The 12,522-nt window shown below is 46.0% G+C and overlaps 5 protein-coding genes across 5 annotated transcripts; 4 read left to right on the forward strand and 1 right to left on the reverse strand.

Annotated features, from left to right (window-relative positions):
- Nucleotides 1-753: 753 nt before the first annotated feature.
- POX_g09209 (uncharacterized protein) lies at nt 754-1,467 on the reverse strand (the record flags this gene model as incomplete). The annotated part of the gene is made up of 1 exon (XM_050117967.1): nt 754-1,467. One exon carries the CDS (start codon nt 1,465-1,467, stop codon nt 754-756), a length of 714 nt encoding a protein of 237 aa, XP_049966111.1.
- Nucleotides 1,468-2,294: 827 nt separating this feature from the next.
- On the forward strand, nt 2,295-3,230 carry POX_g09210 (uncharacterized protein; the record flags this gene model as incomplete). Its single annotated transcript, XM_050117968.1, has 2 exons — nt 2,295-2,321; nt 2,373-3,230. 2 exons carry the CDS (start codon nt 2,295-2,297, stop codon nt 3,228-3,230), a joined length of 885 nt encoding a protein of 294 aa, XP_049966112.1.
- Nucleotides 3,231-4,663: 1,433 nt separating this feature from the next.
- On the forward strand, nt 4,664-5,716 carry POX_g09211 (uncharacterized protein; the record flags this gene model as incomplete). The annotated part of the gene is made up of 2 exons (XM_050117969.1): nt 4,664-4,780; nt 4,901-5,716. The coding sequence occupies 2 exons, from the start codon at nt 4,664-4,666 to the stop codon at nt 5,714-5,716; spliced, it is 933 nt and encodes a 310-aa protein (XP_049966113.1).
- A 1,292-nt stretch (nt 5,717-7,008) lies between these two features.
- Nucleotides 7,009-8,919, forward strand: POX_g09212 (uncharacterized protein; the record flags this gene model as incomplete). The annotated part of the gene is made up of 7 exons (XM_050117970.1): nt 7,009-7,233; nt 7,307-7,426; nt 7,514-7,610; nt 7,674-7,742; nt 7,813-7,890; nt 8,006-8,019; nt 8,098-8,919. 7 exons carry the CDS (start codon nt 7,009-7,011, stop codon nt 8,917-8,919), a joined length of 1,425 nt encoding a protein of 474 aa, XP_049966114.1.
- Nucleotides 8,920-11,063: 2,144 nt separating this feature from the next.
- Nucleotides 11,064-12,242, forward strand: POX_g09213 (uncharacterized protein; the record flags this gene model as incomplete). The annotated part of the gene is made up of 1 exon (XM_050117971.1): nt 11,064-12,242. The coding sequence occupies one exon, from the start codon at nt 11,064-11,066 to the stop codon at nt 12,240-12,242; it is 1,179 nt and encodes a 392-aa protein (XP_049966115.1).
- Between the last annotated feature and the right edge of the window lie 280 nt (nt 12,243-12,522).

Raw genomic sequence — 12,522 nt, forward strand, 5'->3', positions numbered from 1 at the left:
CCGAATTTTATAACCTTCCTATACTCTAAAAATTCTACCTCTCTAACAGAAAAAAGGATAAGGCTAAGATTTCCTACCTCCCTAAGTCTAATCCCTAAAAGACCTAGAATTACGCGATAGACGAATTTTTCCCTAACCCGCTCTAATCCCTCTAAGTATACTACTAACTATACTAGAGGACTAAAATATCCTAATTTTATAACCTTCCTAATACCGTAAAATTCTACCGGTATAACTAAGGAAAAGAGCTCCTAATACCCGACTAGATCCTAAAATCTAAATTCTAAGAGACCTAATTCCGAACTAGGGAGGGATTTCTTTACGTTAGAAACCAAACTTTATCTAACGGATCAGAGCTTACCGAACTAAGCCTAATAGGATTTGTCAAGATAATCGTGCTAGATTATTATATATAAGAGATCCTAACTAACCCTCCCCTTTAAAATTTTATTATATTACACTATTATATATAATATTTTTTATATTGCTACTAGTCCTAGGGGGGGTGTAAGAGAGTTTGCCCTCTCCAGATGTTTGCTAGGCCTAGTAGCGGTTATGTATCTTGAGGGTTTTTCCCCTATCGCGGGTTTTCCCTCTCTCTCTCTTCTTCCTTCTCCCTAGACTTCCTAATCCTAGTTATCTCGCCTCCAGATTGCTTCCTTGCCTTGTAGACCTATAGGTCTATTAATAAGGATATTGATATCTCGAATCAATCCGTTCTTGGAAACGGCAGTTTTCACTCCGTTAGTGGCCTCAAGAAATTTGGGTTAGCATGTCTAGCTTGTGCAAGCCCTTTCGACTGTTTCGGGTACGTACATTCCTCAGATGAGTCAAGGCCCGTTTGACTTCATCCTTTGCAATACATTCTGGGTTATATAGGGCCTTGAGTTGGAGATGATGACCGTCAATGATACACTGTAAAGCAAGACTGCACGGTTGTATTTCCATGGGGCCCTCAGCTTTTCGGAAGATCTCCAAAATCATTGAACTTTGGGACCATCTATCCCATGTGCGGTGCGACGGTTGAGCCAAGTGAACATCTATGTCATTATGCTCTAAGTCTTCTCGAATCCTTTCTTCAGTGGAGTTCAAGAATTCACGTAGTGAGACTACATCTCTGATGGTGGTTCGAAACGGAAAAGGACGCCGTTTCTCCACAAGATCGGGATGCGACATTGCCAGCCCAAAGCATACATCAGAGAAGCCCGTGTAAGATGCGAGAACCACGGACCACGCAGAGCAAATCATAGCAGTGCAACCATACCAGTCTGCGTGGAGTGGAAGATGAATGATTTCGCAATCAATTTCGATCGCCTGTTCTTTTCGAGTTGAGGGCGATGGTCGCTCTTGGCTTGGATCCGTCCAGGGATATTGAGAGGGGGAAAGTCCATGCATTCGGTCTTTCCAATAATCCATGGAATTCTTCTTCTCATTCACAGCAGTGAGCTGAGGCATGGAGACCGACATGACTCGATAGCAGAAGCCTGATCACTTGGGAATGAAACAGACGGAGCTTGTGGCAAACGATTTGGACTGGATTCTGGGAAGAAATAGTCTGCAACGCCTGAACCCATGATTATACGAGACTCATAAATTACTAACCTCCTGCAGAACTCACCAGCGGTGAACATCATAGATGAAGCAGCTTTCACAAGCCATTTGGGCAAGGGATTGATCGTGGAGTGGAGATCGGCCCACTTGGCTAGCAGAAACGATTCCTGTCTTACACATCTGTATTCCGAACCTAATGCATGAATAGTGCGTTTCGGGGTGATAGAGCAATGCAATCAAATCAGGGAATCAAAACACTGTTCTCGGAAGAAACTTCCAACTCTAATCTCTTATTCTTTTTGAAAATGACCAGTCCTCGAAAAAGGTCTTGGCATAGCACACCGCCTCATGAGACTACGAAATCCCAAGAATAGGGCCCCAAGGAGAAGACTTGATGACTCTTGCCTGGAAAGGCGGCACCTTTGGTTACAAAAGGAAGCTTCACTGGTCATTTCAGCGGGAGACTACAACAAACTTTCGGACAGTGACACAATGATGGATTATGGGGGGCTTTCTCCAAATCCCTAGCCGATATTGTGTATCCATTTTGTGCCGGTATTCTGTTCACACTGTTTTGTCAATATATCATCCCATTGCGTCACTGTCCGTCCAACCCACTCATGAGTCCATTGATTAGACTCAGAAAGAAGGCCGACCATGAAAAAAAACTCTGTCCCTTTGAACAAAAGGATCATTATGGTCTTGAGCACTGCCTTCTGAACTTGAAGACACATCCGGAGTCAATGTGGCTCAACGTTGGCTTTTGGAAGGTACGAACGAAGGGCAGATGATAACGCCGGAATATTCTAACATAATTTCAGAACAACCCAAGTTCCTTCCAAGAGGCTTGTCAGCATCTATTCGAGGAAATTCTCTCTGAAGCTGGGATCTCCAAGGATTGCTCTCACGACTTCTCGATTATCGAAGTTGGATGCGGATGCGCTGAAACGGCCTTCTTCATGCGTGGACATCTTCCGCACAGGTTGCGTGATTATATCGGCATCACCATCAATGATTCTCAAGCAAAGTATGCGAAGGACAGACTCCAGAGTCTGGTTGATGATTGCCTTCCTATGTGGGAAGGTCGGGAATCTCCACTAAATGAAGTTTTCAAAGCCGATGCAGCAGACCCCGATACTTGGCCAAGCCACGTTCACGACACGATTGATCGGCTTATACGGTATCAACAAGGCCCTAAGAATAATGAAAAAATTCAGTCGGATATTTGGCTACTCGCTATTGATACCTTGTATCATTTCAAGCCGAGCCGACATGGGATCCTGAAGTTTGCACATCAAGAAATTGGCGCCTCTTTCATGGCAACGGACATCATCATTTCATCGTCTTTATCGATCTGGAACCGCATTCTGTTGAGGATTTTGTTCTATTTTCTCTATGTTCCTTGGACAAACATTCTCACTCGCGAAGAATATGTTAGCATGCTGGCTGCATGTGGTTACGAGAAGGAAAATATTCAGATCCGTGACATCACAGACCATTGTTTCCCTGGCTATGACCAATTTCTTGCTAGGCAAGGCCGAGACTGGGAGAGAATTGGAGGATCCCCCGCGGTATTTCGCCCAATGCTATTGATGGGCAGAGTCACTGCGTGGTGGGCCAGATCGGCTACAATCCGCGAGTGCATAATCATCGCAAAGAAATCTGGTCCAGTACCATAATTCCGGTGAACGAACTAGCTAATGCCTCAAATCTTAGGCTGTGTTTGTCTGGATTTGTATCTATCATATACTTGAATAAGCTTGAAAGACACTTATGATTTTTGGCTCTACTGGCCTCTCTCCTAAGACTAGGAACTCCATGGACGGCAGATTGACTGTAACATAGGAACCCTTAGGATTTAGAGTGGCGAATGTGGAATGAGACATAAATAAGGAAAAATCGAGGAGCTTCTCATTTCGGGCCTTGTTGAAAAGCTTTTCAAGACACCTTCTTAAAATTCGAAAAAAAAGAAAGATTTCTTTTTGAAAAGTACTCAAAACCTTTCGTTTTGTGGCCTATGCCGGCAGCTCAGCTTCTGACTGCATTCAACCAAAGAGAATAAGACTTGTGTTTTTTTAGCATGGGCTTGAAATTGCTGCACAGGGAATCAATCTATGTAGCCAAACCTTTTATCTCAGTCATGAGACACATTTGTCGCCTCAGTGGAGAAATCCCTTGCTTCCCACTACTGACCCGGTCTCCCTTGTTAAAAAAAATATAGTTTGATGATACAATAGCTGATCAGACTCGTCCCACTAACACGCCCGATATAGAGCAAATGGCTCCAAATATGTGCAGTCTCTGAGTGAATATGATACAGAGGGGCACCAAATCATATTCGTAATGGAAAATCGTGACATCAGCCTGTCTACAAAGCCGGTCGTTCTTGGATAGGAGTGGGACCTGTTGTTATAAAAGCATCTGGCAGGCTGAAGAAGAAACCATACTTTGATGCAGTAGAAGGAGCGGTCTGCGAGTGTACGCATTACGGGCAGTCCATATCAGCCACAGCATACCGTACACCCACTGTTATGATCGGTTTACCTATGAGCCGCCATTTTCTCTTTAGTTGTCTGCTCTACAACGCTCAAGCGGGATAAGACTGCTAGGTAGAGCAACATGAGCAACCCATGTCTGGAATTGATTTCAAACAACCGTAATGATTGTCATTGTTCAATTTTCCCTTCAAAGTTAGTGCAATGCCATTTTGTTCCATCTAGCTGATATTTATCTTCATAAAAATGTCGACCTCAATATCTTATATTTAAATAAACCTATGCCCGGATTAAGACCACGCATAGTGCGAATGAATTTATTTTCCGAGAGTACAATTCTTTGTTTCTGAGTAGGGAAATCTCCGATGCAGTGGGTCTGCATGTCGTCAGCATGTCGTCTGCATGGCTTCTGCATGGCTTCTGCACCTCAAGTCAACGCAGTGTATCGCGATATTGAAAGTCTAACCAGAAACTTGGAAGACCTGATCGCAGACTCTGAACCCACTTCTGGGCTGAGATAAGAACTGGATACCGGTTTACTTGAATTTATTGGAATACATATTGACTTCACCTTTACTTCTTCTCTACTAATCCAATTTACTGTCCGTCCTATGATTATGTCGCTTGCCATGATATCTGAAGAGGAGTATGGCCAAGTCCTATCCGACTTTCTAAAGCAAGTCGGGTTTCGAATGCCCTCTATTGGCTACGATTCCTCCCTCGAGCAACCTGTGGTAGATTACTTTACCAGTCAGCCATGGGATGACCATCTCAAGCAAAAAGCAGCAACTATGGCCAAGTGGATGTCTACAGGCTTAGGAATGTGTTACCCATATGCAAGTTGACAGTCGCAGATTGCGTATGGCATCCACGCAACCTTTGTTCTTTTTATTGATGATATTGTTGCGGAGTTGGGGCAATCATTGGATCACTTCCAGCAGAATCTTGTGCGAGGTAGATGTCAGGAACATTCCGTCCTGCAATCCTTGGTGGATTTCCTCGTACTGGAAGACGGATACATGGGCTCATACGGCCGCTCGATGATGCTGAAATCTACCATTGAATTTGTCAGCGGATGCATCATTGAACGAGACTATGATGGTAAGATGCGACCGCCGTCTAAAGCGATAACGTTCCCAGACTATCTACGTCAGAAAACCGGCTACACTGAACCCTACGCCCATTTCGTCTACCCCGAAGAGATGTTTCCGGAGGCAACTCATTTACCACTCTATCTGCCAATCATCCAAGACCTCTGTGAATTTATCAGCTACCGAAACGACATTCTTTCTTTCTTCAAAGAATCCGTCATAGGCAATGAAAGGCTGAACTACATCTGCAATGTGGCTTTTGTCAACGACCTTTCTCCTGCCAATGCATTACGCTTGGTATGCCACAACGTGGCGGAAAACATCAAACGCATACGCACTGTCCTTTCGGGTCACCCATCTATGCTCAAAGTCACTGAAGAATTTCTCTGCGGATATATCGCCTGGTACATCAACCAAGATCGTTATCATTTGACGCACATTACAATTCGAGACGCGGATGATAAGATCAGTCAGCGAACAACACGGCCCGTATCGGATTCAGTTGATATGACCAGCACCCTGGGAACATTGCAACGAAGTGGTACCAAGAGGCAATACACTTTAGCCGCTTGTATTTGATCAGCTCAAGTGAAAAGAGCCATTTCGAGTTACTGGTTCTCGTCATTGTTGAAATGGAAATTTTCGGTCTCAATCAAGTGTCAAAAAAAAAAACAGAAATACCAGTGGAGATTTTCAGAGCAAGAATCAAGATGAGAAAACCTTAAAATTTAATGGCAGAATCTCGATAATAATAATAACAATAATTCATTCATACACTGATCTGTCAGGCCTACAGCCCGATTTGCCGGAAGGGCACTATCTGGGATCAGAGCTAATCCTCCTTGCTTCGCCGGGTCCAGCCACCCCGTCACCTCGAGTCAGTGTGTTCCTCCGTATATACATTCTGCGGTCACACCAAGAGTCCGACTGGTACTCGCAAGCTGCCGCGGATAGGTCACACCCGCGCTGTGTTCATCACGCCTCTGAATTGGCCAAGGAGCTGTGTTCGCAGCAGAATCTCGATCTTTACACAATTCTGTCAATGAAATAATTTGTGTCTGTACAGACTGTTTACTGTATAAGTGTGGAAACAGGGTGGTAAAGATTTTGTGGAATCAGTAGAACCAATTAGTGGCTGTTAATGTACCGCCTCGGACCGGGAACGGAAGTCTCCAAAAGAGGTTCCGATCAGATCTATGTGATCGGAAGTTTTGTATCGGGTCATGAACCTGGCACAGCGTACGAAGCAAGGACTTCCATATGGATGCATAGAAGTCATGCTGGTGCGCTACCAAATCAGGTCAACTATCCTTTTTTGTAGTCGGCAACCACTTGCCAATTTCGTATGCTAACAATTCGAGTAGATAGCTTTGATCTTGATCGTCCCTTCCTTGCTGAATAGATTGCTAACTTGGAAAATTTCTGCAGCCATGTAGCTACTTATGCAACCATGGTCTTCCACGGCTATTCAATCTGCAGATCTAGGCCATGTGTCGGATTCCGTGGAAAGCAACACAGTCCAGTGATTATTCAGAAGATCGAAAGGGTGTGCCCATGAATGAAGATGTGTTAAGAAGGAAGAGAAGTGAAACTTTGAATTACCTTAGGACGCAAGGGCCTTGCTTCATTGCAATGAAGTAAGCGGATATCCTGATCAAGTCTCTACTCTGGACCATCCACTTCCCAGGAAATTTGACCGCCTGAGTGGTGCGAACACTACCGATTCTTGTAGCATTTCCCATCTTTACTTCTCAGATTGGAGTATAAGAAGGAGTGCCTCAACCAATTATTTAGCACGCTCTACCCAAGTATCTTCAAACTCCGCATATTCGGAATTGTACTGTTTCGATTCTCAATTTTATTGATCCAAGATGGCCCTTCATTCTTTGGGGGCAAGGTTTTTCGCCTCTGATGAATCATCGAAAATTCTCACTGAAACAGCCTCAGTTACAACCGTGACTGGTTGTATCATTTTACTAGCGTGGGTTGTGATTTGGAAATGGCAGCATCCCTACAAGGAGCCCTATTTCCGCCAGCCTCGTGGAGTAGCAGCTGCTCCACATCTTGAAAGAACCATTATGGATAACTATGAGAAGGTATGAGAAGACACTTACCTCTATTGTTTCTGGATCCGAAAAGAAATTCTTACTAGTTTTGATTTCTCTGCAGTTGAAAAATAAGTTTTATCGAGTGCAGCAACCCCATGCCGATGTTCTTATCATTCCTCCCAAGTTCGTCGATGAGCTCAAGAGCCACCCTCACGCAACGTTCAAACCGGAGGGGGATGTTGTAAGTCACAAGAATTACCCTGCAGCTGTACCCGGGACTGCGATTTTCTGTTTCCGGTTGCTGTGCGGTCTCTAATGTGCCCCAAAGAGGTTCCTCCCGCAATATACCTACATGGGGACTCTGGATGGCTCCGCCGATGCTGCTATTATTCCCGCCGTCAGGGATGTTTTTACAAAGCATCTTGGTAAGACCATTTTGGGATTTCGAGTGATATAACATGTGAATCCTCTGTCTAATAAAACTTTAGATAGAATCGTGGATCTGATGCGCAATGAGGCCGCCTTAGGAATCAGTATTCACATAGGATTCCCGGAAGGTGAGCCCGCTCTCTACCTCCTACTATTATAGTTCCGAGGTGAATTGTATTTGCTGACCTAGATACTTAGAATGGACGCCTATTCTTCCCGTTCAAACCATGGTGCAGGTTGTTGCACAAGTTGCAGGAGTTTATGTCGTCGGTCCCGGTAAGTATTATCTAGGCTGGCCCTTGATGATACCCGCGCCGTTCATAACTGATTGATCCCCCTGGAAATTGGAAAATTTAGAACTAGCGCGAACCCCTGACTTCCTGGAATGTAGCATCATGTTCACCAGTAATTGCTTCGATGCTGCTGCGGCTTTGTTACAATATCCAATCTGGCTCAGACCGTTGATGCAACACTTTACCCCAGCGATCTCTCGCTGTCGCGCCTCATTTCTTGAAAATGCGGCGCATAATCAAGCCATTGATTGATGAGCGCATGCAGCTGGCTGCTTCTGGCAAACCCATTCCTCGCGATCTGCTGGCCCTTGTGATGGAGCATTCACCGCCGCACCTGCGTGGTGATATTGATTTCCAAGCCCGAAATCAACTTATTATTGGGATGGCCTCCACTCACACAACCTCTATGACATTGACGAACGCGCTTTTTGATCTTGCCGCACGACCAAAATATGTTGAACCTCTTCGCGAAGAAATATTCAGCGTTTTTGGTGGTGATGATATAACAGAAACCCTGTCTAAGAAGGGCCTTTTGAAATTACGAAAGCTCGACTCTTTCCTCAAAGAGAGCGCGCGATTTTCCCCGCTCAATACAACCTCTTTTGCACGCGGCTTATCGGCTCCCATCACTCTTTCTGATGGGACTGTGCTGCCCCGCGGTACACACTTAGCCGCTGCGGCAAAGCCCCTGTCACTGGATCCAGAGTACTATGACCAGGCGGAAATCTTTGATGGATTCCGCTTCGCTCGACTCCGTGAAAAGGCTGGAAACGCAGACCGGTATCAGTTCACAAGCACCACTGTTGAGGCAATGCACTTTGGTCACGGAAAGCACGCGTGCCCTGGACGACATCTTGCCGACCAGCAAATTAAGATCATCATGATACACATCATACGGAACTACGATATTCGCCTCCGTGATGGTGAAGGTCGACCAGAGAATCAAGTGATGGCAAATGGACCCCATCCTGATCTCTCTATCCCGATACTGTTCCGCAAGAGAGATGTTTAGTAGCCGTAAGCCATCTTTACGAGAGGCTAAGGGGAAGTGGCTCGCTTGCGTAACCACAGTATCTATCCGACAGAGTTACTTTAACTAGCCATATGGGCAAGTAGAGCCTATATAGCAGGGGATTTCTTACGGATACTATACACGAAAACTCACTTTACCTCAAGATAGATGACTGCGGAATATCTCCTTTCAGTCTAAGGTGTCCTTTCATAGTAGTAGTAGTAGTAGTAGTAGTAGTAGTAGTATTTATTTACAATGACTCGTCGCAAATTGATATGTAGTATACGATAACATAACTTTATAACTGAGTGTGTACATTTAGAATGATTCACTCCCTGACATAGGGCCTCGATCATCTCGACTTTCTTTTTGTTTCGTCCTTCAACTCGCCTGTGAAGAACTCGATCTGAAGTTGTCATCCATCAAAACTTCTTCGGCCATAAGGCTCCATACCATTTTAACATTTAAAATCGCGTCACAACATTTTGGAAAGGACATTTCTGTTGGCAATGCGGTTAAATTGGAGGAATTTGAAAACTCTCCTCGACAAACCGAAGATGAACAACAAGCCGACCAGAGCCACGGTGAACACTCTGGAGACGTTGCCATCAACCCCCTCCGGCCATTGAGTCGCTCGAAGAAAGACCGACTATTCACACAAAATCGTCTCTCAAGTACGTCTTCATTTGTGTCGGCCCCTTGTCCGCGTTGTAAGTCTTTAATGAACCAGATTTCGAAAATGTCGACGCCTCGGAGCTCACTGTCGACGAATAGCATGCTATCGCCCATCACTAGGCTAGACGCACGCTAGCCACAGAACGTCTACCAAGTACGTAATCTAATATGCTCAGACGGCTATTCTCCTTTTCTCACGGTAACGCAGATAGAGCACGAGATTCTAGGTCCGATGTTCGGGTGGTCGCTCCAGTCTCTTCGGCCGGGGCAGCTAGATTAGCGCGCGCGCTTTATATATAATGATGTGGCTTAAGTAGTCCCGTAACTGCACGTACACATGTATTTCCGGGTTTTTACATTGATTATTGTCTTATTCTTCTCACTTTTGCGGGTTACAGCGGCCAATACGGGCACTTAGGTAGGTCCGAATTCGTATTTTGAGATCCGGCTAAATCCAAAAAGCACTTTTCAAATCCTACTTGGAAGACAATCTGAGGGCATTAAAAGAGTATTATATAGAGACACTGCGAAGGGGATCACGGGTACAACCACTCAATTGACCTAGAAATTTCGGATAATGCATCAGAACAAGGGACATGAGCACCATAAAGATAGTCGAAGTGGAGGAACTATTCATTTGGCCGAAAGCTCAAACATGCCGTCACATGGCGAGAATTCATGTCTGATTTCGATATGATCTCAGAAATAGGTATCTTGTATGCTCATTCCAAGTTCGCTTATCTACTCGGATCGATAGGCTTTCCATGGGTTTCCCGTCTTTCTGCTTGTTATTTCAGTCTCATCGTGATCAGCACCCTCCATTCTACCAGCATGTCCTCTTCTCCAGAGTGTCCACTAGATATCTGCGAGCTGTGGTAAGGGATATCGACGGCCAGTTCCGCTTGTATCTCAATCGGTCAGCGGTCAATTGGACGAGGGTTGCAAAGCACATGACAAGTTGAGCAAATGATGTGCGAAAAGATGTGTGAAAAGGAAGGTACGACCTCACTGGTGACGAACGAGCGAGGCAAGTGAATGGAGAACGGTTCATGATGCCACCCGAGTAGAGCATGTCAGTAACGCCTTCCACCTTCAAATGCTTGCTCTCGTCTACGAGAACGGAAATGGGCTCTCAGGATCATCTTTCTTCTTGACAAACTTCTAGAACGAGTTCACCTTTATCAGAAAATCAAACTTATCAATATTCAATCACAGTCAGTAAGTGTCGGGCATCTGGGCAGTTTCCCACTATTTGTTTGCTTATTGTTGCTCTTATTTTCCAGGAAAATGGAGCACCAAGAACGAGCTACTGAATCGGGGAGCGGCCACAAGAAGCGCCGCCTGGAGGATGACGAGCACATGTGTGGAGTTGAGTCACCTCTACCTTTAACCTTCCCTCGGCCCTCTGAACTGAGCAGTCCGATCTCTCCCATCACACCTCCTCACCAACCAACCTGCATTCCTATAAGATGGCTGAAAGTGAAACTTTGGACATGGCTTCTTCTGGGGTTTTTGATGCCACAGAGTTCGAAATGGCCCCTGTTGATGAGGGAGAGAGTGAAGGAGATCCTGGCTTCATGTCCGCGGAGGTCGAAATGGCCCCGGTTCTTCAGAGAGAGGAGGAAGAAGACTCTGGTTTTGTGTCCTGGGCTGGCGAAAGAAATCCTCAAGTCCTTGCCCCCCTAGGCTTTCGCCCGGTTTGGTCCAATGTGGATGGATACCCTGGCGAAATCCCAGCTGACATACTGGAGTGGGTTGGCCCTGAAAATCCAACCGCTGCCGACCATCTCAGATTGGTTGGGCCCATTTCTAGTCTGCTCTGGCTGGCTCGCTTTGATGATCTCGCCCAGATCATGCTGAGCCCAGAATTCATCGCGTGGGATGAAGTGATTGCGGTGCCCTCGAGCGCCAATATCCGGTCGTTGCTTCCCGACTTGGCCGCCGATGAGCGAATTCCAAGCTCGCTATACCAAAGGTACACCGAGTACCCTCCGGCTTCAATGTCAGCGGCCTTTGACTCCCCCGAAGCGTCTGTACCCTCGTGCGTGACCACCACTGCGGAGTCATTCTCCCTGCTGAGATTGTATCCGCTTGCCGCCGACCAGCATCTGCCCGCCAAACTTCTCTCGGCGCGTATTTCCTTCGATAAGCCGAACAAGCTAGCCCGACGAATCGAAAGGGACTTAATCAGCACACTCGGAAACGATCTCCTTTTCCGTGGAACGAAGCGGCGGCTTCTGAAGCCGCAGATGAAGTGGTTCGTTCCTGTCCTGAACTCATCAAACACCGACAACGAGTTTGGGCCGGGAATCTATACAACCCCCTCCCTGGAACACGCTCTTCACTACGCCGGCCCCCAGGGAGTGTTGCTCGTCTTCAAGAGCCCAGACTTCCATAATGTCGATGTTTGGGAACTCGATGGTATCGAATGGCGCACCACAGTCGATCACTGGACAGGTCGCAGGGCAGCCACCCAAAAACCTCCTGGGTGGGGAAGTGATGTGACAAAGGGGCCCATCTCTGTTGCTCGCCCTAGATCATCAACCAGGATCCGTGACCCCGGCCCTCATACTCAGGTTGTCGCCACTGCCTACCCTGGAGCAGCCGCACTTGCGCTTTCGCTATGTATGGTGATCTGGATTGAGTAGGCTCGGTGTGGTTTGATTTCGCTCTTCTGTTGCCCAGACACTGTAGCTCATCATGTCAAAAGGGCTTTGCTGTTTTTTCTTTTCTGTTAGCTTCTATGTCTTTTCCTATGGCAGTAAGCCTCTTACTTCTTTGCTTTTCTTTCTCGATTATTCTTAATGCTTCTCCTTGAGATGTTTACTTACGCCATCGTTAATAAAGAAGTGAGAAAGAAACACGTTCTTCAATATTGTGACAAACCCCTTTCATTCTGCCAACTTAAAAAACAGGAGGAGATAGCTC

The sequence above is a fragment of the Penicillium oxalicum genome, chromosome VII, assembly GCF_001723175.1.
Source record: "Penicillium oxalicum strain HP7-1 chromosome VII, whole genome shotgun sequence".
Lineage (NCBI taxonomy): Eukaryota > Fungi > Ascomycota > Eurotiomycetes > Eurotiales > Aspergillaceae > Penicillium > Penicillium oxalicum.